The sequence below is a fragment of the Zeus faber genome, assembly GCF_960531495.2.
Source record: "Zeus faber genome assembly, chromosome: 17".
NCBI classification, from domain to species: Eukaryota; Metazoa; Chordata; class Actinopteri; order Zeiformes; family Zeidae; genus Zeus; species Zeus faber.
The window spans coordinates 5270976-5298703 of NC_137204.1; the positions used below are offsets into that span (position 1 = coordinate 5270976).

The window sequence follows — 27728 nt, forward strand, 5'->3', positions numbered from 1 at the left end:
GGGCGCTTACTTCCGTAAATCATTCATCTCTTACAACGAAAATAGATTAAAGGAAATACCACAGCTGACACGGCGTAGACATGAGTACTTCGTACAGGAACAGGTGAGACAATAAAAAAAAAAAGGACTTCCTAATGGACAAACGATACGTTTAAGAGTTCGAAGGGGATGCTACATAATGTCGTCCAGCACCCTAGTATGCGTAACTACACGGGTTTAGCGTTTGCTAACATTAGCAGTAGTACTGGCAAAACCAACAGCTATAGCGCGCCCATATTTATCTGAATGCATTAAGGAGAGTGTATTTCATGGATCCATACATATGTTCCTTTAAAAAAAATAACGCGTGTTTTGACTGGTCAAAACGAAACGTTTAAACAGTTCGCACAGTACAGACAGTATAGACATGTAAGCATCTTAACTAATAATAACATAACTAGCCTTAGCCGTAAAAGTTAACAAATCAGCTAATACTCATTCTCAAACTATGACTTGCGAGCCCAGAGTAGCCTAAACGATGACATTGTTTTTCAGGATAATTGTGTCCATGGCTAGTGTAGAAACGCGAGTTTTACTATCGCGGTAGCGTCGTTTAGTCAGCTGACATTTGTATATATCCGGCCAATATAGGAAGACGCCATACAATGGTCATCTTATCTCCCACCGCCTGAACAATCAGCGAAAAACACGATTGAGGTTAAGAGCAGTCATCGAATGTCATTCGGTTTCATTCAAGAGGTTTCATATACATAATTTGTGGGGATTTTGTGTATTGTCGCTAATCACGCTAGCCTCTCAAATAGTGCATGTTTAGACGAATTCAAGCCATGTAACTTCAAATACTGTGTCTTGGTAAGATCACGCCAAAAACGCTTATTTTGTGTCTGTGTATACACAAAGGTAAACCTATAAATGTGTCTATCTCCGTTACCTCATAGAAAATGTGTGTCGATACGTGCAAACAAGGGCCCTAGTAAAAAAAAAAAAAAAAAAGACCTGGGCCTGGTCACGTAAAACATGCAACTGTGCTGGAGATTGATACAAGGTTTTTTGTTTTTCCTTTCCTCCCCCTCTCACGTTTGAGGAAATCGCATGAAATATCTCCCTGGTTCCTTAGCTAAAGAAAAGTATTCAAGGTTGACCCGCAGATTTATTTGTTTTTTATTGGGGGGGGGGGGGGGGGTATTGATTATTCACTCTAGAGTACGATAGCCAATACCATTATGGATACTGTAATTTTCAGTAACTATTATAGTAGAAATATATTACAGATTTTCCAGACATTGATTTTGAGATTGTGTTTATTTTATCCTGGTCAGTAATGAGTGTTTTTTTTTTTTTTTTTTGTGTGTATTTTTTTTTTTCACTTATTTTTTTGTTATTTTATTTTTTAAACCTGTGCTGTGTTGAACTTGAACTTGTCAGCAGGATTGGCGTACAATACAGTGTATTTATATGCCATTGCATCCAAGACAGAGTTAATCTGCAAGTTCAAATTCTCAACCTGCAAAGCCACTCTTTATTGATCAAGAACCGCTCAATAACTCTGTCCTTCGGACCACCTGCGGGGGTACAAGAGCACAGCAATTCTGTTATACACGACCGCCACCAATCCCCCTCTTTGGAGAACGATCTTATTACAATCTTACGATCTTAAATTAAAACACCATTTATGGTCCGTGGCCTCTTCCAGTGATATTTACAGCAAGATTAGAGAATGATGCAATCAGGAGGGTGTTCGCGGGTGTTTTTAAAGGAAAGGCTGGTAGGGTGTGCGTGTGTGAGTCCACCTGTGCATTGGTGTAAAAATATTTGTTACTCTACTTAAGTATATTTTGGGAGTATCTGTTGTTTACTTGAGTTGTATTTCTGTCGACTTTTTCTTAGCTACATTGAGCCCCTGCAATTTGCGCCACCAATCGCTCCCTCTCCATGTGTAATGGAGACTTCAAGAGGGAATGATCGGGGCGCCCGCGATCTCCGCTTGGCAGCGCTGCGCATTTCCATGCCCCGTTTCGCAAAATAAAACAAAAACAAATATTGTGTTTTTAGTTTATATGTATTTAGATGTCCTTATTGAACAAAACAAAGAAAGCACCGCGTTTAAAGGGGACACTTTCTCAGTGACTGTGCGTGTGATATGTCCACTGGTGAGTGCAGGGGATTGGTCCCAATTAGTTATGGTGTATGAGGTAAGAATTATATCAGAGTGCCTCCAAGCAGCAGAAAAGGCCTCGTAGCCCGTATAGACACCCCATGATTGCAAGAATGCTCAGAGCACAATGCACCCCGGCCACAAGACCCCCCACCGCAACCGGTGAGATGTCCCACCCGGCCATAAGCACTGAGCACTCACCCACTTAGCGAGTGTCCGTCTGGTGCCTATGACCCGGTGAAACATCCCACCAGTCCTGGTGTGATAGGCCGCCAACCCCCCATGCAGGACACACCCTCCACCCGGCCCACAGGGTGGGCGATCCCAGCAGCGTGCTGGCCATGGGGCCCCCTCCCGACCCTGCGATCCAAGCCCCCTGTCCCTGACCTGAACCCCAAACCGAAACCACGCCACAGACGGACACACGGAAGCCAGCCCCCTGTGGCACCCAGCGCCAAGGACGTCACCACAGTTGCAAAGCATCCACCTGACTCAAGTTTTGATGGATGGAGTTATGTCGTTGATAAAAGTAGGCCATATTTTATTAAATGAATCAACTTTGTTTTTGGATATTGGCAATAGTCTTTCCATTGAGATGTATTCTATTAATAAATGTAACCATTGGGATGTGGTGTGATTGTTTCTATTTTTCCAATTGAGTAATATTGTTTTCTTGGGGATTGTTAAGGTGATCAAAATGAGTTGCTGGTGTTTGGGTGGTGGGTCAACTGAGCAGACAGTATAGACGGGGAAACTGGAATGCCGTGACCCAAAAGGGAGGATAGCTTCTGGGTGATGTTGGTCTAGAATCTTTGGATAGATGGGCAGAGCCAGATGACATGAAAGGAGTCAGCTGTGGTATTGAGGGTACAATGAGAGCAAACGTCTTTGTCCAGGAATCCCATTATGAACATTTTGTGTTGGGTGATATGTGCTTTGTGCAAAATCTTATTCAATCTTTAGGAATTGCCGTTCATAGAAAATGTGTTGATTCAAATAAGCCTCCAGAAGCTGATATCGGTGGAAACAGCCAAGTCTCTTTCCCATTCTATGGTTGGTAAAGACAAAGTGTCATCTGTTTTTAATAAGAGTTGTGTTGTGTATATGTTCTGGAAAAGGGCTTTTTAAAATTGCCTATATCTGTAAGATATTCAATCATCTGAGGTGGTTTGAGGATGTTTTACTTTGTTTTACTCAGACCGCTGCAGTTGAGGGTAATGCAGAAAACTGAAATCATACCTTTGGGTTAAGATTGGGAATGATAGAAGTGAATTGTCTTCAAAAATGTGTTCTCGGTGAGCGATTTCTTGTCGTTTCATATTCCCCTGTAATTAACTGAGTTACAGAAAGTACAGTGTTTTCCAGTGAGTCATGAGCCGAGTACTTGTACAGCTTGAACTTTTGGGAACTGACAAGCCAGTTCCTGGTGTGCCAAGGGCCTTGACTGGGAACTCAAGCTCATTTTAAGTCGCATGGTGTTGCTGATTTTGACAGAGTAACGCAGTAAATTCTAACTTATTTCTTTTTCAGAATACAGGAATTCAAAGATGCCTTGAGTGAAGAACACACAGATTTGAAAGCACTTCGGGAACTGTGCTTCAGTGGTATGTACTGGTAACTTTTTATCCTTGAGATTGCAGTCTTTAAAGTTGCATGTGGATTGTATTCTAATAAAACTAGCTTTCCATATTTTTCTCTTATTCTTTTCCCCCCTTCAGGAATCCCATTTGAGGGAGGCCTTAGAGCACTTTGCTGGAAGGTACACATCACTGTCTCTTAATTTACTTTAGATGTGTCACGTAGTCTGTAGGTAGGTTTCATTCTCGCAGCCGTCCAGCCTTTTCGCCATACAAATGGTCAACCTTGTACAGTGTAGAACACATAGAATGTGACTGTTAGAGCTCATTATTTATTGTGGATTTTCTCTTCTAGATTCTTCTTAACTATCTTCCTCTCGATCAGACAATATGGGACTCTTTCCTCAAAAAACAGAGGTAACTTAAATCTGACAATGTTGGTACACCATGTAAATGTTTATATTCCACTGAGATTTGATTGTGCATTCATTTCAATATATGTTGTCTCTCTTGGTATATTAGTCGACCAATAGAAAAATAACTGCCGCTGTTGAGCAATTAAAGGGACTGTCCACTGTATAGTCCATAGTAGGACATGCGATCATATAAGCTTGGTCAAATCATCCTATTTTATAATTATAAGCAGAGGGGGCCAACTGCCCTCGCCAACTGTATGTGTGTAGAGGTAGCTGTTTTTGTGGCGGTACTAGTTTATATTTCTATAATGAAACCATGTATTTAAAGTGTATTTGAAGTACGTTGGTTGCTAGTGTCGTCACATTGAGGTATTTTTGTGATTTGCCAATGATGTGTCATATCATGGAACAGGATTTTGCCTATAGAAGAACCCATTGCATATCTGGAAATTCCCCTTTTCTAATGATATCTGAAAAGTCAAGAGAAACCTCTCCTTTTACTTTTCTGTTTTTGTTTCTTTTCATGCAAAATCACAGAGAGGTGTACGCACAGTTTCTAAAAGAGATGATTATTCAGCCTGGCATTGCCAAAGCAAACCTTGGCCTTTCCAGAGAAGATGTGACTATGGAGGACCATGTGAGTAGAGAGAGAGAGAGAGAGATATTTTTTTTCACCACAACAAATTAAACCTCACTTATGTCAAAAAAATATATATATTCTAGCAGGAAAGCAAATATCAAGCCCAGGAATAGATTTCAGGTTTTGCTTCATACCTGAAGGTTGTTCTGGATTCCCTGTTATGTTTCAGTTGTGCTTGCATTATTTTAGTCAGGCACCTGGCCAAGGAAGCTCAAATTTGCGTTATTTCAGTCACCTGGCCGGACAGCTAAAGTAGTCTCGTGTGTCCGTCAAGCTTTGTATGAATCTCCACATATAAACAATGAATGCTAATCTAACTACGTTAGGGTTAGGGTTAAGACTTGAAATGCGAATGAAAAGCAAAGGGTTGAAAACGAAAGCAAAGATTCACTTTAACCCATTAAAGCTTGATACATTCCACAATTTGTAGTTTAAGTGATAGAAAGTCAGCAGAGGGCCGCTTTCGGTAGTGCGTCGTAGACAGAATGAAGAGGGTGTGAACTGACGAATCGACAGTGGCGTACAGCCACACTGATCACAGCCCCAATTATCTACAAGAACCTGACAGCCTTATTAATGACTGTTCTCTCCAAGAAATTTGATTTTAGTCAAGGTGCAGTCATCTGCCCCATACAAGTGCCACACAAGTGATATTACAATAAATTTCTAAGCTGTATATTTTTTTTATCATAGTGAAATGTCGGAAGTCTGAGTGTTAGACTGTGAACAAGTACCAATAAACTACCAGATAAATAAGCAAGATTATTTCTGAAATACTGCTTAAGACACAGTATGACTTTCTGTTCATTAGTGAACCAGAAAGAACAACTACCTTCTTGGCCTCATATCTGAACCACAAGTTCTCTTCGGTGTATCATCTACCCACAGAGCACATCTAGATTTAGCAATGATTATCTTCAATGGGACATGTCTGTTTATGATTTCAATAAAATATTTCATAAATATATTCAAAGCATGCTCTGAGTCATCTTCAACACAAACATCAGGGGACTCAATTTTAGAAATCCCCTCAAGAAATGATTCCCCGATTAAACCCCCCGTAGGATCTAGCAAGGACAATTTTGGCACTAGCCTGGGCACTTTAGTCTTTATTACTTTATGACCACAGGAACCGACTAGGACAGAGACAGGTCGAGAGCATAAATCAGGCGTATTGGTATAAATGTGGTCGATGAATGTGGAGAATTAGCTCCAGCATAATTGACCAAATTACTTGAGAGAAGTATTTTTTGTTGTCATAGAGCAGTTATCAGATAGCCAATCTATATTCATGTGCCCAAGCAGATAAATACATTTCAAAAAATCCTAGTTTATTATGTGAGCATTCAGCGTTCGGAAAGTGGGCAAAACATATGGCCTACTGTCAAGTCTGTAAACTTTCCTTAAACACAGAATGTCTGAATACTTTTCTACTTAGTCTATGTAGAAAATCTGGCTGTTTATCCATTGACAATTGCTGCTAGGAGTTTCTATATATCAGTTAGTTTCAGAATCATTTGTACTATACCATGGTTTTTGGTCTGAAACCAATTTTTTTTTATACAGCATGTTTTTATAAAAGCATATCTGCTTTTTATGTACGTGGGATTTTTAGTTTGGTTAGGATTTTGGTTGTGTATTGTTTATAAATCCTTAATGTTTTTTATTTTATTTTTATTGTTTGGTTTTGGTTAGGTCATTGGTAAAATAATATCTAACTAACTTTGTTTTTCCCCAGCCTCTAAATCCAAATCCAGACAGCAGATGGAATAATTACTTCAAAGATAATGAAGTCCTGCTTCAAATTGATAAGGATGTCAGGTGGGCTATATGCATGTTTGTATAACGATAAACATTTCTCAATATTTTTCATCAATAAACAGAATAGCCATTAATAAGCAAACCTGACTGAACTTGATTGATTTTTTCTTGTTTCAATGTTTCCAGGCGGTTGTATCCGGATATGGATTTCTTTCAGCGTCCTACAGACTACCCTTGCCAACTGATCTTGGATTCGCAGAATGATTATGAGACCCTAAGACGGCGCGTGGAACAAACCACACTTAAAGCACAGACTGTTAACCGTAACCGTAGTGGAGTGACCAATGTAAGTATCAAATTGGCTATGCTCTTGAAATCACTATTCCTTCCAACATTACCATCGGAAAATCGAATGAAGCTAGCTGTTTAAATAGACCTTTAAACTTTGGAATAATCTTTTAATTACAAATGTAGCTACAGTAAGCAATTAATTAAAAATTTAATTACAGACACTGTAGATTATCAACATTAAATATTTTTGTGTAACAATCAGTTTTTCAAAATGGTTTTGCAAAAAAAGCCTCCCGATTACCTTTTTGCCAGGTGCTATTAAGGTACGAAACTTTGTATCTCTTGTAACACTTTGTATCTGTAACAAATAACACTATATCAAATTAGTTTTCTTTTGTAAGTAAAATTCATGCATTATGCGCAGACATGCGTTCAATTATTAATTAACATGTTGATAAGTCTCCACTAGGCTTGAGTGATGTGCAAAATTCCAGTTGGCGATTCTATCAGGGTGCAGTCAAATATAGTCAAACTCCACAAAAAGTCTATATTCACATTATTGTTTTTCACGTTATGCAAATTAGCAATAATCCATCATGGCAGAATTTGTTGGTCCACGGGGCTTTGTTTAGCGCACATTGAGCTAGTCTTATGTGCCTTTTTCAAAATTGCACTTTTGGGGCTTAATAACAGTGCCACCATCTGGCCGATTGGCTCATGTTTCTTGGGAGACATTTGCACATCATTTCCAGTTATTGGGCCAAGTTTCATGTTTCTAGCTCATTCCAGCTCAAGGCAATTTGAGACATGGCATAAGACAACAAAGAAGAATAATATTTACGGACAAGCCGGGTGCCATTCCTGTCAGCTAAGAACAGGAAACTGAGGCTACAATTTGCACAGGCTCACCAAAAATGACAATAGAAGATTGGAAAAACGTTGTCTGGTCTGAATCTCGATTTCAGCTGCGACATTCAGATCGTAGGTTCAGAATTTGGCATAAACGACATGAAAGCGTGGATCCATCCTGCCTTGTATCAACGGTTCAGGCTGGTGGTGATGTAATGGTGTGGGGGATATTTTCTTGGCACACTTTGGGCCCCTTAGTACCAATTGAGCATGGTTTAAACGGCACAGCATACCTCAGTATTGTGGCTGACCATGTCCATCCTTTTATGACCACAGTGTACCCATTTTCTGATGGCTACTTCCAGCAGAAAAATGCACCATGTCACAAAGCTGAAATAATCTCAAACTGGTTTCTTGAACATGACAATGTCAAGTCATCAGATCTCAATCCAATAGAGCACTTTTGGGATGTGGTGGAACGGCAGATTCGCATCATGGATGTGTAGCGGACAAATCTGCAGAAACTGAGTGATGCTATCATGTCAATATGGACCAAAATCTCTGAGGAATGTTTCCAATACCTTGTTGAATCTATGCCACGATGAATTAAGGCAGTTCTGAAGGCAAACGGGGGTCCAACTGGGTACTAGCAAGGTGTACAAATAAAGTGGCCAGTGAGTGTATATTACTATAATCACAATATTTGCATATAGAGCGGGGAAGTGAGATCCAATCACAAGTGGTTACTCGACAGCTCTGAGCGAAAAGAGCAAGAGCCTCTGCCCCCTCTCTCCCTAGTTCCCCCCTCTCCAGTTTCGAAACGCGGTAAACTGCACTTAAACTGTTTCGATGCTTGGATTTTTCCTGGTGGATTAAAAAAAAAAAAAAAAAAAAAAAAAAGAATTAAAAATCTCCGTCATGTACGTCAAGCGCTGAAAAGCCATTCTCATAGAGATACGTCATCCGGGAAAGGTATCAGAAATCGCACAGCTCTGTCACAGATCGGGATAACCAAGATGGCGCCTCCTACAGTCACCTCAGTGTGTCGGTGCACGTTGTTACAATATGTCTTATTTTGTTTGTTGATTTAGTTTTTGTGACAATTCCGGGAGCTCGTCCACCAGAGAAGAACTCATGAACATCAGGGCTACAACATCTGTGGATTTATCTCGCACTTTCATCGCCACATCAGTAGAGTTACTGCACATTCTGGTCAAAGGTGCGCTCACCTTTTTGCACGCAGTGAAACGCCAGAGGAGAGGGAGACGCACTGGTGTGCCTCCGCCGACGCGGACATTGCACATCGTTACCTGGAATATTTCTCTAACATGTGTTCACTGGGAAACAAACTGGACGAACTTCAACTACTGTTGGGGGAGTCTTTTCTTCATCTTCTGTTTTGTGCTTCACGGAGACGTTTTGTGCTTCACGGAGATGTGGCTGAGCAGAACGATACCGGACTCTGTGCTGCAGCTGGCAGGCTTCCAACTCTTCAGAGCGGATCGGGACACAGAACTCAGAAAGGTGGAGTTTTGTGTTTTTACACTAACAGTAGCTGGTATAAATACATGACAGTGATCCTACAGCACTGTTCTTCTGATCTGGAATCTTTCTTCATTAACCGCAAACCCTTCTATTCTCCCTGTGAGTTTGTTTCATTCATACTGGTCGGTGTTTACATACCACCGCAAGCCAATGTGAAGCACAACACATGCTCACCGACCAGATACGGTGTGTGGAACGGACAAACCAGGACTCCCAAGTTATTGGCCTTGGCGACTTTAACAAAGGAAACCTCAGCCATGAACTCCCCAAATATAGACAGTTTATTAAATGGTAAGTACAGGTTTAGCAAAGAGGTGCGAGTTGTTAAACGACTGCACTCAAAGAGACTCCAACGCCAGTTTTCAGCAAATGACTCTGCCTCTGTCTGGAAAGGGTTCAGACAAATCACGAACCTTGAACCAAAAACACTTCACTCCATGAACAACTCACGCCTGGCCAATGACCTGAACAACTTCTACTGTCACTTTGAAAGACAAGGGGACAGTCCTGACACCATCCACCGTGACACCTTCCACCAGCCCCAGCCTTCCAGCTCCACCTCCCCCACCACAGCAGAAGACTCTCTGGACCTCTTCACAACTACTCAACTCCTCCCCCACCATGGTGACGACTCTTTTGATCCTGGAGAGGGACGTCAAAGAGGCTTTTCAAGAGGCAGAACCCCCTCAAAGCAGCTGGGCCAGACTCTGTCTCTCCATCCACCCTGAAGCACTGTGCTGATCAGCTGTCTCCTGTGTTCACAGACATTTTAAGATAAGATAAGAAACCTTTATTAGTCCCACACCGGGGAAATTTACATTGTTACAGCAGCAAAAAGGGGACAGCAGGGAGAACATTTCAAGGTAAGCACTATAAACAATATAAAATATATAGGAAAAAAATAATGTGTGTGTGGACGGACTGCGCTGTTGGTTATACAGTCTGACAGCCGCAGGAAGGACCTGCGACAGCGCTCCTTCCCACACTTTGGGTGAAGGAGCTCTCCAGTGCCATCAGAGTCTCATGCATGGGGTGGGATTCCTTCTCCGTCATGGATGACAGCTTAGTCCTCATCCTCCTTTCTCCCACCACCTGCACTGGGTCCAGGGGAGCCCTAGGCCTTCTTGATCAGTTTATCAAGTCTCTTCCTGTCAGCTGTGGTGAGGCTGTTGCCACAGCAAACCACTCCATAAAAGATAGCTGATGCCACCATGGTGTCAAAGAAGGTCCTCAGGAGAGACCCCTGCACTCTAAAGGACCCAGGTCTTCTGAGCAGATGGAGTCTGCTCTGACCCTTCTTATAAAGTGCATGTATGTGATTAGTCCACTCAAGTTTATTGTTCAGGTGAACACCCAGGTACTTGTAAGATTCCACTATGTCAATATCCATTCCCTGGATGTTCACCAGTGTTGGGGGGGAGTGTCTGCGCCTGTTGAAATCCACCATCAGCTCTTTGGTTTCCCCCGCATTGATCTGGAGGCGGTTCCGCTGGCACCAGTCCACAAAGTCCATTGTGAGTTCTCTGTATTCCCTGTCGTCCTCATCTGCGACGAGGCCAACGATTGTAGAGTTGTCAGAACTTCTGCAGGTGACAGCTGGTTGAGATGTACATGAAGTCTGCAGTGTAGAGGATGAAGAGGAAAGGTGCCAAGACCGTTCCTTGTGGGGCCCCTGTGCAGCAGATGACCATGTCAGACTCGCAGTTCTGAAACCTCACGTACTGTGTCCGGTCCGTGAGGTAGTCCAGGATCCAAGAAGACAGGTGATGGTCCACTCCTGTGTGCTGCAGCTTGTCCCTCAGAAGCACAGGCTGAATTGTGTCTAAATCAGAAATACTTTAATAATCCCAGGAGGAAATTACTTTCGTTACGACTCCAAATCTACATACAACCTATTTACATACAACATATTAACATACATCATATAATAATTATAAAGAAACATATATATATATATATATATATATATATATATATATATATATATATATATATATATATATATATATATGGTAAAGTGTAAAATGTGCAAGAAGAAGAAAGTGCAGAAGTGGATATCAGTGTTTTGAGGTCAGATTACAGAGAGGGGGTGTCTTGACTCTCTGAGGGAGGCGTTGTAGAGATTGATGACCACAGGCAGGAATGATTTCCTGTGGCGCTCTGTGGTGCATCTGGGTAAGAGGAGTCTTCTGCTGAAGGTGCTCCTCTGCTGGGCCAGTGTGTCATAGAGAGGTGTGAGACATTGTCCAAGATGGACTTAAGCCTGGACAGCATCCTCCTCTCTGCCACAGTCGTCAGGGTGTCCAGCTCCTCTCCTACGACATCACCGGCCCTCCTGATTAGTTTGTTTAGTCTGTTGTTGTCTGCGACCCTCAGCCCACTGCCCCAGCATGTGACAGCGAAGAAGATCGTACTGGCCACAACAGACTCATAGAACATCCTCAGCATCGTCCGGCAGATGTTAAAGGACCTCAGCCTCCATAGGAAATAGAGTCGGCTTTGGCCCTTTATGTAGACTGCTTGAGAAAGCACTTGAGAAATCAAAGAATGTGATCCTCACAGTGCTCCCAGGCTTCTCCAGGTGAGAGAGAGCTCGATGTAGCTGGAAGATGACGGCGTCGTCCACCCCGATGCCAGGCTGATAGGCAAATTGGAGCGGATCCATTGATGATCTCACCAGGGGGCGGAGATGCACAGGGATCAGCCTCTCCGGGGTCTTGAGGTGAGACGTCAGTGCCACCAGCCTGTAGCTGCTGAGGTCCTTGGGGTGCGGGATTTTCTGCATCGCCACCACACAGGATGTCTTCCACAGCTGTGGAACTCTCCCCAGCTTCAGGCTTATGTTGAACATGTGCTCCATTATGCCACAGAGTTGGTCCGCACATGTCTTCAGGAGCCTGGTGCTGATGCCGTCTGGACCTGCACCTTCTCTCCTTAATCTTCCTAAGCTCTTTCCTCACCTGGTGAATAGGCTGGGGGAGGGGTAGATGACTGATCAAATCTATTGAAAAACAAGTTCAGATCATTCACCCAACTCTGATCCCCCACAGCCTGGGAGTCTGGTTCATTGTGGCCCGAGATGGTTTTGAGGCCCCTCCAGACTGTTTTCTTTTGCTGCAACCGGTCCTCCATCTTTCTCTGTAGCTGTCCTTCCCCTCTCTCAGCTCCTCTTTGTCTCCTGATTTGAAGGCCCTTTTCTTCTCCTTGAGGAGAGCCTTTTATATCCGGAGTAATCCAGGGATTGCTGTTGGGAAAACACTGTACAGTCCTGGTGGGTACAGTGTTTTCCACGCAGATGTTAATGTAATCCGTCATACAGTCAGTGAGACCTTTTGATGTCCTCCCCATGAGAAGCACAGAGTTCTTCCCACACAGTAGAGTGAAAGCAGTCCTGCAGGGCCTCTTCAGTCTCTTTAGTCCACCTTTTCACCCACCTGTGTGGGTCACAACTGGTTGCCTGAGCACAGGGTTTGTACACAGGCAGGAGATGAGCCAGGTTGTGATCTGATCTTCCCGGGGGGGGGGGGGGGGGTGGAAAGAGTGGAGGACGGAGAGGCATGATTAAAACACAGACGGGAGAACGGGCCTGTTGCGTCTCCTTCGGGCATGACACAGAGCCCCAGCCCGGCTCCCCCGTCTTCTCTTCCTCCTCAGCTCGCAGGGGACATCGGATCTCTCCTGGGGCAGCGCCGCTGTATTGCGGAGGGCCAACAGCTGAGAACAGATTTTCAACACCTCACTGGAGACATGCCCTGTACCAGCCTGCTTTAAATCCACCACCATCATCCCAGTCCCAAAGAAGCCAAGGACCAAAGGGCTTAATGATTACAGACCCGTCGCCCTGACCTCTTAGGTGATGAAGTCTTTTGAACGCCTTGTGCTTTCCCATCTGAAATCCACCTCTCCTGGACCCCCTGCAGTTCATCTACAGAGCCAACAGGTCTGTTGCCAAGGCAACAAAGGAGTGGCTCAAGAAGAAGCACATTAAGGTCATGGAGTGGCCTGGCCAGTCTCCGGACCTTAATCCTACAGGAAATCTGCTGAGGGAGCTGAAGCTTCGAGTTGCCAAGCGACGGCCTCGAAACCTTAAAGATTTGGAGAGGATCTGCAAAGAGTGGTTCAAAATTCCTCCTGAGATGTGTGCAAACCTGGTAATCAACTACAAGAAACGTCTGACCTCTGTACTTGCCAACAAGGGTTTCTCCACCAAGTACTAAGTCATGTTTTGATAGGGGATCAAATACTTATTTCACTCAATGAAATGTAAAATAATTTCATAATTTTTTTTAATGTGATTTTTCTGGATTTTCTTTTTGAAATTCTGTCTCTCACTGTTATAATGAATCTACCAAAAATTACCACTACAATTATAGACAGTTAATTTCTTTGTCAGTGGGCAAACTTACAAAATCAGTGAGGGATCAAATAATTATTTACCCCACTGTATATATATTTTTTTTGTTTGTTTGGTTTTACTGATCTTATCCGTGACTCAAAACCATGATACGATCCGAACCGTGAGGTTTGTGATCTGTTGCATCCCTATGGCTGGTATGGATGTCATTGAGGTTGGTGATGGATGTGGATTTGTAGTTTTCCCATGCAGCAGTACAGTGGATCCAAGGCAATTACATACACTACTGTGCCCATGTTTTCCCATAGATAGGTCTGAGTTTTTATCCTTTACATTACTTTTTATTGTCCTAGTATTGCAGGAAGTTTGTAGGGATACATATCTACACAAACAAATAACTAGACAAAGATAAACAGAGAACATTGCAGAGTCAGACATACATACAGATGTGGACAAATTTGTTGGCACCCTTACAGATCATTGAAACAATGCTTAACTTTTCCTGAAAAGTGATAACATTTAAAGCAATTTTCTCATGTATACCTGCATGCCTTTGGTATGTCATAGAGTAAAGCAAAAGAACTGTGAAAAGAGATCAATTATTGCTAATGAGACCACTATGGCAGTGGATCTGCTTCTATATTACGTAATAGTCAGTACAGGTACTTCTCACTTAACGATAAAGTTCTGTTCCTAGGACTAGGTGGTTTAGTGAATTGGTCGATAAGCGAGGACCCGTGTTATTTCATGGTAAGGGGGCGTGGCAATTGCGAATGCTAGTGTAGTGAATACTGACAGACTGCGGGAATGAGACTGAGAACAGTGATGCGATGAGATGTGTATAGTGTATATAGTATATAAAGGGGGATGCGCGACGAGATGCTTGACGCCGCACATACTGCGGTATTGTACGTAGTGTACAATACCAGCTGGTCGTAAGTCGGAACAGTTGTTAAACAAGTAGGTCATTAAGTGAGGAGTACCTGTACTCCTTGCCGCATGTACTGTATCTCGTGTCTTGTAGCTAGAGCAGTGGCAGGTTAACATTATCAGCTCCAATAATCCCCTAACGTGTACACTGTTTAATCTGTGAATATACCAGGCATTCAAAACATTTCATAATGACACTTCTTAAAGCTGTATATCTGAAGTCATAACATTGAATTGTTCTCCTTAACCACATGGGAGATTAGGGATAACTTCCATATGGCTGCCACCAAAGGTTCCTGGAGTGGGTGATTACAAAACACTGCTAGTGCTGAGACTCTACAAACTATCCCAGTACTCAGTACTACATCAGAGTACAGTACTCTGACTGTGCTCTAAGATTTTGCATGCTCTTTTCTCCATAAAACCCTTGTTTGTGGTTGATCTGTTAGATAACATTGATCATGTATTCACAATGTAACAACAAAAGGCTGTGTAAATGTGGTTGTTATCATATTACTATCTTTTCTTTCTATCTTTCACACGCTTTCTAATTTCTTAGGTCAGCTCCCCTGGAAAGGCTTTGAACCTGTACCCATCAAATGAGTATGAGGTGCTGCCCAATGGGAGTGAAGCGCACTGGGAGGTTGTTGAGCGTATCCTCTTCATCTATGCTAAACTCAACCCTGGAATTGCCTACGTTCAGGGCATGAATGAGATTGTTGGACCAATTTATTATACTTTTGCCACAGACCCAAATGAACAATGGAAGGGTTGGTACCATTGATTTTATGATGTCATGTGCAGGGCTTAAAGTCAATATTTTAAGCATGTGATGGCTATACTTCAGGCAGAAACCAGATAATTCAAAACAAGTCAAAATTATTATTCTTATTTATTTAATTAGTTTAAACTACTACTAGTTTAACACTACTATATTTTCCACTTGGCCAATAACATATTACCACCAGCAGCATGTTAGGCCAAAGTGTGGTCATTGCGTTTTCTACTATACAATTCTCTCGCTCCGCAATCATGTCTTCCTCTCAATGGTCATACATTTCTGTCTCAGCTATCTGCTTTGTGTTTCAAAGTGCAGGAAGTCTAGATTCACTTCCTATCCTCATTACATTACATTTAGCAGACGCTTTTATCCAAACGACTTACAATTGTTCAATCACCGACAGACGCAGCCATCAGGAGCAATTAGGGGTTAAGTGTCTTGCTCAAGGACACTACAGTATGCTAGCAGGAGGAGCCTGGGATCGAACCAGCAACCTTTAGATCACTAGACCACCAGCTCTACCGCCTGAGCTACCATCCCCTAATGTTTTCAGCAATGAGAGTAGCAACAACCTTTGTCATTTCTTGCTAACAGCAAAGACATGTTATATAGACAGACAAAAAATACAGAGGACACTCTTACTCATACTCTTATATAAATAAAACACCTAACAAAATATAGTTCTACAATGTATTAAAAAATATAATTAAGATTCTACAGGCATTTAAAAAATATATAAAGTTAAGATTAATTCCCGGGGGAAAAATCATATGATAATGGATAATCCATTGCAGTTACATTCTCAAATGGCTTTACATGTTAACATTCAAAGCACTATTTGAGGTTGCATTCATTGCATTTAAAATACCAAGATGAGGCTCAATAGTCAGGTTAATGTAATACAGGTTCTCTTCACTTAACGACGAGTGCCGTTCCGAGCACCAGGTCATTCAGCAAATTGGTCGATAAGCGAGGACCCGTGTTATTTCACGGTAAGGGGACGTGGCGATTGTGAACGCTGACTGCGGGGAATGGCACTGAGAATGGTGATGGGCGATAAGATGCTTGATGCTGAGACGCCGCATACACCATGGTATTGTACACAGCGCACAATAGACTGGTCAGAGAGCTGGTCGTAATTATACCTGTCATTAAACAGGTAGGTCGTAAACTGAGGAGTACCTGTAATGCGATTAAGGTGTTTCCATGTGTTCGGAATAATGTGATTACTAAAAAAACAGAGTTTTACTGGAAGCTACATAGACAGGAAGCTACCTAGTGTAAGGAATTCACTTTTGAACTTTGACTCTTTGCATTTGTGCCAAAAAAACAGGACGTGCAATGGAGGAAGACGCTGCCATTTATTATGTTTAAGTTGTTCTTTGCGCCACTATATTTAGCTCTCTCATCAAACTCAACATAAAAACCCTCACTTTTCGCCCTCTCCGTTGTTTATCTGCCCAAACTTTCCGGGTTAAATATATTCGGCGTGAATTGCTGGGTTTTTAATGCAAAGGACTAATTTCCCCACAGAGATTGAAGTGTATCTTCTTCTAATACAGACTATTTCAAATTTTATCAAGAGCTTAGGTAACAGATGTAGCAGTAAGCAAAGGGATGTTGTGATCACAATCTAAGGTCATATAGATCAAAAAGGTGTCTACTGTTTAAAATAAATAAATAAATAAAGGATACGCTCTCTGTCAACATAGTTCTAGTAGACAGGATGCAGGAGTAGGTAGATCAGCTGCAAGCTCTGCACAAAGTATTCAGGATTCAAGATTACACATTGAGCCAATCAGGGGGATTTCGTAACTGTGCTTGTATACTTTCCCTCTTTCAGAGCATGCAGAGGCAGATACATTCTTCTGTTTCACCAACTTGATGTCGGAGAACAGAGACAATTTTATCAAGAGCTTAGATGACTCACAGTGTGGCATCACCTACAAGATGGAGAGTGTTTACTCCATGTTAAAGGACAAAGATAAGGAACTGTATCTCAAATTGGTAAGAAAAGTCTCTTAAAGTTTGAATCTTGAGCAATGAGTTCTTTTTCACTCTTTATCACAGCCACAGCTAGAGTCAGACCTGCTCAGTGTTAGTCTTATAGAACTGATCATAAGGCAAGTGCCCTGATTGTAGTCAAGTGTTTTGTGTCTGAGACCTTCCAAATGTTTCGTTTTGGCCTATATTGCTATGGGCCACCTTCAATGCTGTAACACACATTGAGAAAGAGATTTTTTACAGCTCACTGAAAAGAAAAAAATATCCGGAATATAGAGAAGGTCTGTTAAGTTCCATTAAGCATCATTTGTAAAAACAAGTATAAGGTAACCTACATTTTTCTTTGCTTTTTTTTATCCAACAGCAAGAGCAGAACATCAAACCGCAGTATTTTACATTTCGTTGGTTGACCCTGTTGCTGTCTCAGGAGTTCCTCCTACCAGAGGTTATACGTATTTGGGACTCTTTGTTCTCAGATCAGGACCGCTTTCACTTCCTCATCCTTGTGTGCTGTGCCATGCTCATGTGAGGTTCGGCAGTTGTCATTCTTGACTTGTACAATTCAGAAATTAGTAATTTCAGTGATTTTCTCAACCCCTTCTGTTTGCAGACTAATTCGTGATCACTTGTTAGCAGGAGACTTCACAATCAATATGAGGTTATTACAGGTAAGGAATTCATTCTAATTCATTCTTTTCTATGATATGATTATTTCATTCAGTACCACTTACAAGTACACAGGGAGTGTTTCTTAAAGGGGACCTACTGTATTATGCTCCTTTTCAACAACTTAATATAGGTATCTGAGCTCCCCAAAACATGTTTTTAAGGTATTTGCTGAAAATACCACTCAGATTATGCATTTGAGCCATTCTAACATGCCTCTAACCCTAACCAAAAACTGGGTTGTCTTATTCCACACTCTGTGTGTTAATAGGCCCATCAGAGATCCAAATGTATGTGCACAAGCACTGAAGAAGGGAGTTTTTCATAATAGGTCCCCTTTAATCTTACTTAATGCCGTCAAGCCACCCATTCAGAGATTGGAATATCAGCAGGACCTATGTGTGATGGACGGCAAGTAAAATGTCTACCATCTTGACATACTTTTAACTTTGTTTGATAAAATATCCATTAAATATACGTTTCAGGACTCATAAGTGAAACAAAGCACAGGGTTGTACTCATCTTATTTATTAGGCCTGAAAGGTGACTTACAGTACATGGATATAGACTTTTAAGCCCCTTTCCCACATAGAATCCATAACATTGCTGGATAAAAAATATTCAGCAAAGGTAGTAGGTAGTCATTCACACATTGGCCTCCTTTATGGAGAAGTTCTGTACGGAGTCTGCTCCCATATTAGATGACCGTTATGGTATAAATCTTTTCTTACTTTGGTGAAAACAGTCAGTAAACTGTGCAATTGTTGTATACTGACGGGAGGAGGCAGCTTTTTTAAATATTTTTTTATATATGTCAAATATTTTTTTATAGGTGTGAATCGTCCACGTCCACCCGTACACAAACACAGCTCTCTGTGCGCCCCGATTAGTGAGAGCCGTGCAGCTTCCATATAGTGGTCAAATATTCGCATTGAACAGCTGAATCCGTTTCGACTGACAAAATTCTGAGTCAGGTACAGCCCTCGAAATAATTAATAATAATCAGACACACAAATGAAATCCCCCATATGTTTTAATGGTCCCTCCCGCTCGTGCGTGGGGCGCAAAGCTGAGGTGACGAGTGGAGCGACTGCAAAGTTTCGTTTCTCTAGAAGCCCTTGAACATAGGATGGAAGACCGTCAATGATGATAACTAAACAATGACTGTTGTGTTGATATTTCATATCACACACCATATGCACTCTTGTAACTTTCACCAGCAAAAAAAAGTGTGCGTGCGTGCGCACTCACTGCCACTTTAATAGGTACACCTGTTCAATTGCTTGTTAACACAAATAGCTAATCAGCCAATCACATGGCAGCAACTCATTGCATTTAGGCATGTTGACATGGTGAGGATGACTTGCTGAAGTTCAAACCGAACATCAGCATGGCGAAAGGGATTTTAAGTGACTTTGAACGTGGCATGGTTGTTGGTGCCAGACGAGCTGGTCTGAGTATTCTATATTACGTAATATAAACGGCTGACCTACTGGGATTTTCACACACAACTATCTCTGGGGTTTACAGAGAATCATCCGCAAAAGAGAAAATATCCAGTGAGCGGCAGTTTTGTGGACAAAAATGCCTTGTTGATGTCAGAAGAGAATGGACAGACTGGTTTGAGATGATGAGAAAGGCAACAGTAGCTCAAATAACCACTCGTTACAACCAAGTTATGCAGAATACCATCTCTGAATGCACCACACATCGAACCTTGAAGAGGATGGGCTACACAGGCTCACCAAAAATGGGCAATAGAAGATTTGAAATACGTTGCCTGGTCTGATGAGTCTTGATTTCAGCTGCGACATTCATGGTAGGGTCAAAATTTGGTGTAAACAACATGAAAGCATGGAGATGCCAGATCTCAACCAATAGAGCACCTTTGGGATGTGGTGGAATGGGAGATTCGCATCATGGATGTGCTGCCGACAAATCTGCAGCAACTGGTCATTGGAGTACATCGAACTCATTGTCATGTTCAAGAAACCAGTTTGAGATGATTTCGGCTTTGTGACATGGTACATTATCCTGCTGGAAGTAGCCATCAGAAGACGGGTACACTGTGGTCATAAAAGGATCAACATGGTCAGCAACAATACTCAGGTATGCTGTGGCGTTTAAATGATTCTCATTTGGTACTAAGGGGCCCAAAGTGTGCCAAGAAAATGTCCCCCACATCATTACACCACCACCATCAGCCTGAACGGTTGATTCAAGGCAGGATGGATCCATGCTTTCATGTTTACACCTAATTCTGACCCTACCATCTACATGTCGCAGCTGAAATCGAGACTCATCAGGCAACGTTTTCCCAATCTTCTGTTGTCCATTTTTGGTGAGCCTGTGCGAATTGTAGCCTCAGTTTCCTGTTCTTAGCTGACATGACGTGTTTGACGTGTTGTGCATTCAGAGATGGTATTCTGCATACCTTGGTTGTAACGAGTGGTTATTTGAGTTACTGTTGCCTTTCTATTGAACCAGTCTGCCCATTCTCCTCTGACATCAACAAGGCATTTTTGTCCACAAAACTGCCGCTCACTGGATATTTTCTCTTTTTTGGACCATTCTCTGTAAACCCTAGAGATCGTTGTCATGAAAATCCCAGTAGGTCAGCAGTTTCTGAAATACTCAGACCAAGCCCGTCTGGCACCAACAACCATGCCACGTTCAAAGTCACTTAAATCCCCTTTTTTCCCCCATTCTGATGCTCGGTTTGAACTTCAGCAAGTCATCCTCACCATGTCTACATGCCTAAATGCAATGAGTTGCTGCCATGTGATGGGCTGATTAGCTATTTGTGTTAACAAGCAATTGAACAGGTGTACCTAATAAAGTGGCCTGTGAGTGTATATACATATGTGTATATACATATGTGTATGTACAGTGGAGGAAATAATTATTTGATCCCTCACTGATTTTGTAAGTTCGCCCACTGACAAAGAAATTAATGGTCTATAATTTTAGTGGTAATTTTTGGTAGATTTATTATAACCATGAGAGACAGAATATCAAAAACAAAATACAGAAAATCACATTTAAAAAAAGATTATTTAGCATTTCATTGAGTGAAATATGTATTTGATCCCCTACCAAACAAAGAATTCTGGCTCCCACAGATTAGTCCTCTCGCTCTAAGAAAGTACTCCTAATCTTAACCTGTATAAAAGACGCTTCTCAACTTGTTACCTGTATAAAAGACACCTGTCCACAGAATCAATCAATCAATCAGAATCCAACCTCTCCATCATGGGCAAGACCAAAGAGCTGTCTAAGGACATCAGGGACAAGATTGTAGACCTGAACAAGGCCGGAATGGGCTTACAAGACCATTGGCAAGAAGCTGGGTGAGAAGGAGACAACTGTTCGCGTGACTATTCAAAAATGGAAGAAACACAAAATGACCGTCAATCTCCCTGGGCCTGGGGCTCCACGCAAGATCTCACCTCGTGGGGTATCAATGATCATGAGAAAGGTGAGGGATCAGCCCAGAACCACACAGGGGGGAGCTTGTTAATGATCTCAAGGCAGCTGGGACCACAGTCACCAAGTAAACCATTGGTAACACACTACGCCGTAATGGATTAAAATCCTGCAGCGCCCGTAAGGTCCCCCTGCTCAAGAAGGGACATGTACAGGCCTGTCTGAAGTTTGCCGATGAACACCTGAATTATTCAGAGAATGCTTGGGAGAAGGTGATGTGGTCAGATGAGACCAAAATCGAGCTCTTCAGTATCAATGCGACTCCCGTGTTTGGAGGAAGAGGAATTCTGACTATGACCCCAAGAACACCATCCCGAACCTCAAGCATGGTGGTGGGAGCATTATGCTTTGGGGGTGTTTCTCTGCTAAGGGGACAGGTCGACTTCACCGCATCGAGGGAAAGATGGATGGGGCCATGTACTGTCAAATCCTGGGTGACAACCTCCTCTCAGCCAGGACACCAAAAATGGGTCGTGGATGGGCCTTCCAGCATGACAATGACCCAAAACATACAGCCAAGGCAACAAAGGAGTGGCTCAAGAAGAAGCACATTAAGGTCATGGAGTGGCCTAGCCAGTCTCCGGACCTTAATCCTATAGAAAATCTGTGGAGGGAGCTGAAGCTTCGAGTTGCCAAGCGACAGTCTCGAAACCTTAAAGATTTGGAGAGGATCTGCAAAGAGGAGTGGTCCAAAATTCCTCCTGAGATATGTGCAAATCTGGTAATCAATTACAAGAAACATCTGACCTCGGTAACAAGGGTTTCTCCACCAAGTACTAAGTCATGTTTTGATAGGGAATCAAATACTTATTTAACTCAATGAAAAATAATTTATATATTTTATTTAATGTGATTTTCTGGATTTTCTTTTTGATATTCTGTCTCTAGCTGTTATAATAAACATACCAAAAATTACCACTACAATTATAGACCATTCATTTCTTTGTCAGTGGGCAAACTTACAAAATCAGTGAGGCATCAAATAATTATTTCCTCCACTCTGTGTGTATATATTTGTGTGTGTGTGTCTCTGTCTCTGTCTCTGTGTGTGTGTGTGTGTGGATATATATGTGTGTGTGTATTTGTGTGGGTATATATATGTGTGGGTATATACGGTGCATTCGGAAAGTATTCAAACCCCTTCCCTTTCCCCACATTTTGTTATGTTACAGCCTTATTTCAAAATGGATTAAATTCCTTTTTTTCTCTCATCAATCTACACACAATATCCCATAATGACAAAGCGAAAAAGGCTTTTTAGACATTTTTGGAAATGTATTAAAAATAAAAAACTGAAATATTACATGTACATATTCACACCCTTTGCTATGACACTCAAAATTGAGCTCAGGAGCATCCTGTTTCCACTGGTCATCCTTGAGATGTTTCTACAACTTAACTGGAGTCCACCTGTAGTAAATTCAATTGATTGGACATGATTTGGAAAGCCACACACCGCTCTAAGGTCCCACTGTTGACCGTGCATGTCAGAGCAGAAACCAAGCCATGAAGTCAAAGGAATTGTCTGTAGACCTCCGACACAGGATTGTATCGAGGCACAGATCTGGGGAAGGGTACAAAAAAAATTCTGCAGCATGAAGGTCCCGAAGAGCACAGTGGTCTCCATCATTGGTAAATGGAAGAAGTTTGGAACTACAAGTGCTCTACCTAGAGCTGGCTGCCCAGCCAAACTGAGCAATCGGGGGAGAAGGGCCTTGGTCAGGGAGGTGACCAAGAACCTGATGGTCACTCTGACAGAGCTCCAGCGTTCCTCTGTGGAGATGGGAGAACCTTCCAGAAGGACAACCATCTCTGCAGCAATCCACCAATCAGGCCGTTATGGTAGAGTTGCCAGATGGAAGCCTCTACTCAGTAAAAGGCACATGACGGCCCGCTTGGAGTTAAAGAACTCTGACCATGAGAAACAAGATGTCTGGTCTCTGGTCTGATGAAACCAAGATTGAACTCTTTGGCCTGAATGCCAAGCGTCATGTCTGGAGGAAACCAGGCACCTCTCATCACCTGGCTAATACCATCCGTACGGTGAAACATGGGGGTGGCAGCATTATGCTGTGGGGATGTTTTTCAGCAGCAGGAACTGGGAGACTAGTCAGGATCGAGGGAAAGATGAACAGAGTGAAGAACGGAGAGATCCTCCGTTTTTTTAATTTCTTTTTTTTTTTCTCTCTCCTTAACTTGTGCTGTCAGCATGCTGGGCATACAACACAGAGTATTTGTATGCCATTTGCATCCAGGACAGAGTTAGTCTGCAAGAGGAGTTCAAGTTTTCAACCTGCAATGCAACTCTTTATTAATTCTTAAATCATCAAGAACTGCTGCAATAACTCTGTCCTGTGGATGCCCTGTAGAATGACAAGAGCACAGTTTTTGGTTATGGAGAGCCACCACCAACCCCCCTCTTTGGAGAACTATTCATCATGTTTGGATCTATAAACAACTGATCACTACTCCAAGAGGGGAGAATCACCACGACGAGACAAATACACATAGAAACAAACAACATTTACACAAAAACATGAACATTGGACATGTATTGAAAAACTGAATTAGGTCCAGGAAAACTGGAACTACAACTGGTATCGTGGCCTCTTCCTGTCAAGGTTATGGCAGTAAATAAGGGAGGAAAGAAGAGGAGAGCACCCCCAGTTGCTGGGGTGCACTCCAAGCAGGGGTGCATGTGTGCATGCGTGGGGGTGTGGGTAAGATGTCCACCGGTGAGTGTACATGACCTAACCCCATTGGTACTGGTGTAGAAGGTCGGTATTACTTTGCATCGCCTCCAGGCAGCGCAAGGGGCCCCGAAGCCCCCCGAACTCCACAGCCCCGCGGACAACCCCTGGCTGCAGGAGATCCCTGGGTACCCCGCCCTGCCGCCACGGAAGACCCCCGTGCCCCCAGAGAAGCCAGAGGGCCGTGGAGCAACTCCCGCACCCAGCCCGAGGAGCATGACCAAGTCCCAGGGAGCACGAGGAGGCCCTGTGCCCCAGGGGCGCACACATACAACCAACCCCCGGGCGCAGGCGCAAGGCGCAGCCGCTGGCACAGAACCCGGGCCACGGGTGCAAGGCACGGACCGCGGGCCCCACGGTGACCCGACACCCCGCCAGAGCCGCCCGCCCCATGGGTGGACCGGCAAGACCCCCACGCCCACCCACACCCCGCACAAGGGGGGAGGGGCCCGCCCCACTGCAGCCGACCAGGCTGTGCCAAGTGACCATACACGTAGCAGCAAGTGCCCAGCGCGGGGCACCCCGATGTTACATTTGCAAAAATTTCTAAAAAACCTTTTCCGCTTTGTCATTATGGGGTATTGTGTGTAGATTGATGAGGGAAAAATGAATTTAATCCATTTTGGAATAAGGCTGTTACATAACAAAATGTGGGGAAAGTGAATGGGTGTGAATACATTCCGGATGCACTGTGTGTATATGTATGTATGTATGTATGTATATACAAATATATGTATATATACAGACGTGTGTGTGTGTGTGTGTGTGTGTGTGTGTGTATATATATGTATATATATATACACACAGACACACGTACATCTCATAAAATTTGAATATCATGAAAAAGTTAAATTTTTTGTCACTCATTTCAGAAAGTGAAACCCATATTATATAGATTCATTACACATGGAGTGAAATATTTCAAGCCTTTATTTCTTGAAATTTTGATGATTGTGGCTAAAGATAATGAAACCCAAAATTCAGTGTCTCAGAAAATTTGAATATTTCATAAGATCAATAAAAAAAGGATATTTTAAACAGAAATGTCAGGCTTCTGAAAAGTATGTTCATTTCTATGCACTCAATACTTGGTTGAGCCTCCTTTTGCATGAATTACTGCATCAATGCGGCGTGGCATGGAGACGATCAGCCTGTGGCACTGCTCAGGTGTAATGGAAGCCCAGGTTGCTTTGATAGCAGCCTTCAGGTCATCTGCATTGTTGGGTCTGGTGTCTCTCATCTTCCTCTTGACAATACCCCATAGATTCTCTATGGCGTTCAGATCAGGAAAGTTTGCTGGCCAATCAAGCACAGTAACACCATGGTCATTGAACCAGCTTTTGGTACCTTTGGCAGTGTGGGCAGGTGCCAAGTCCTGCTGGAAAATGAAATCAGAATCTCCATAAAGCTTGTCAGCAGAAGGAAGCATAAAGTGCTCTAAAATTTCCTGGTAGGTGGCTGTGTTGACTGTGGACTTCAGAAAACACAGTGGACCAACACCAGCAGATGACATGGCAGCACAAATCATCACTGACTGTGGAAACTTCACACTGGACTTCAAGCAATGTGGATTCTGTGCCTCTCCACTTTTCCTCCAGACTCTGGGACCTTGATTTCCAAATGACATGCAAAATGTACTTTCATCTGAAAAGAGCACTTTGGACCACTGAGCAACAGTCCAGTTCTTTTTCTCCACAGCCCAGGTAAGACGCTTCTGACGTTGTCTCTGGTTCAGGAGTGGCTTGACACGAGGAATGCGGCATTTGTAGCCCATGCCTAGGATTCGTCTGTGAGTAGTAGCTCTTGATGCGCTGACTCAAGCCTCAGTCCACTCCTTGTGAAGCTCCCCCAAATTCTTGAATGGATTTTGTTGACAATCCTCTCAAGGCTGCGGTTATCCCTTTTGCTGGTGCACATTTCTTACCACACCTTTTCCTTCCACTGAACTTTCTATGAATACGCTTGGATACAGCACTCTGTGAACAACCAGCTTCTTTAGCAATGACCTTTGGTGGCTTACCCTCCTTGTGGAGAGTGTCAATGACTGTCTTCTGGACATCTGTCAAGTCAGCAGTCTTCCCCATGATTGTGTAGCCTACTGACCCAGACTGAGAGACCATTTAAAGGCTCAGGAAACCTTTGCAGGTGTTTTGAGTTAATTAGCTGATTAGTGTGTGACACCATGACTTTCCAATATTGTACTTTTTCACAATATTCTAATTTTCTGAGACACTGAATTTTGGGTTTTAATTATCTATAGCCACAATCATCAAAATTTCAAGGGTTTCACTTTCTGAAATGAGACAAAAAAAATTGAACTTTTTCATGATATTCAAATTTTATGGTGTGTGAGTGTGAGCTACTCGATATTCTATGGTTTACTTCCACAGTTATTTCATTAAGTTTGATCAAGTATTGATGTCTTTTCTTTCAGGATTACCCTATCTCAGATGTACACACCATCTTGACCAAGGCCAAAGAGCTGCAGAATAACTCGTAACATGTTAACTAATTTCTTTCCCCTGTGCCACTCTCGGACTTGGTAGGTGGGAGCTCAGCATTTGAAAAGCATTTCAAATGTGTATTATAGAAGGACTTATAAATGAAGACATTGGACAGACCTGGCAAATCCCAAAAACTTCATTTTTAACCTGAGTATGATGTTTGGTCAGTGGAGATTACTATTGCCATTGGTAATCTGCATGCTTGGGGAAATTTTGCTTTATTGGCGGGAGAAGTTGCGGAGTCTTGTTCGTTCATGGTGCATTATGTTAAAGTGCTTAAAGGTTCATGGACCTCCCTCTCACACTTATTACTTCCATCAAATTATCCAAATTTATATCTTCAAAAATGGAGCCAAGAAATAAACACAAAGCCTTCTGCTACAAATTATTTTGTAAGATTGAATAAACCTCTTTTGGATTGAACAGTATAGCATGTTTAGTTTTTTTTTTTTTTTATATAAAAATGTAAAACTTTTCTATGTCAGGAATGTTTATGCCTTATCTGTTTAATGATGTGTAACAGAAAATACATTTTGGGGGGGGATAATAACTGTCTTAAGATATAAGTGTTGGCAATGGTTTTATTAATGTGAAATATGACCTATTGACTGTAAATTAAATGGTACATTCTTAGCCACCATTTTATCAGTAACAACGTCTCAGAAGCGCCTTGGAAACTTAAAAAGATGTGTCTGGTCAATTCATTCTATTCGTTACTGTGAGTTATTGATCAATATCTGTGTCAAAATCAGCCTGGTAGTTGGTATAGGTCATTGTTTGTCTAGTCACAGTGTTTATTACTTGCGAAAAAACTAACACTACACCTTGCTTGCCATCCTTGAGATCTCAGATCTCAGAAATGGAGAGTTCTTTCTAAACCAATGAGTGTGGTACCCCCCCCCCCCCCAAAAAAAAAGGATTATAATTTCAGGTACTTTGATTCCTAACTACTGCTGTGCCCCACATAAAATGTATTCTATCGTTATAAACATGTATTCATTAAATACAAATTAAAATAA

General features: G+C 42.4%; 1 protein-coding gene across 3 annotated transcripts; it reads left to right on the forward strand.

The window, feature by feature from the left end:
* Window positions 1-27728, forward strand: tbc1d13 (TBC1 domain family, member 13). Of its 3 annotated transcripts, none has more exons than XM_080017295.1 (12): window positions 1-103; window positions 3686-3759; window positions 3874-3914; window positions 4088-4149; window positions 4686-4785; window positions 6527-6609; window positions 6736-6895; window positions 15078-15288; window positions 17143-17306; window positions 17668-17828; window positions 17914-17971; window positions 26640-27728. In XM_080017295.1, the coding sequence occupies exons 1-12, from the start codon at window positions 81-83 to the stop codon at window positions 26703-26705; spliced, it is 1203 nt and encodes a 400-aa protein (XP_079873421.1). In that variant the 5' UTR covers window positions 1-80; the 3' UTR covers window positions 26706-27728. The 3 variants fall into 3 exon arrangements, with proteins under 3 accessions (XP_079873421.1, XP_079873422.1, XP_079873423.1); XM_080017296.1 differs by having other exon boundaries at window positions 17914-17961; window positions 26752-27728; XM_080017297.1 differs by lacking the exon at window positions 1-103 and adding an exon at window positions 2119-2684 and having other exon boundaries at window positions 3874-3965.

Coding starts and splice junctions, on each gene's coding strand:
- tbc1d13 (XM_080017295.1), top strand. CDS start 81: ATGAGTACTTCGTACAGGAACAG. Junction 4,150..4,685: donor TCTTTCCTCAAAAAACAGAG/GTAACTTAAATC, acceptor GCAAAATCACAG/AGAGGTGTACGCACAGTTTC. Junction 15,289..17,142: donor CCCAAATGAACAATGGAAGG/GTTGGTACCATT, acceptor TCCCTCTTTCAG/AGCATGCAGAGGCAGATACA.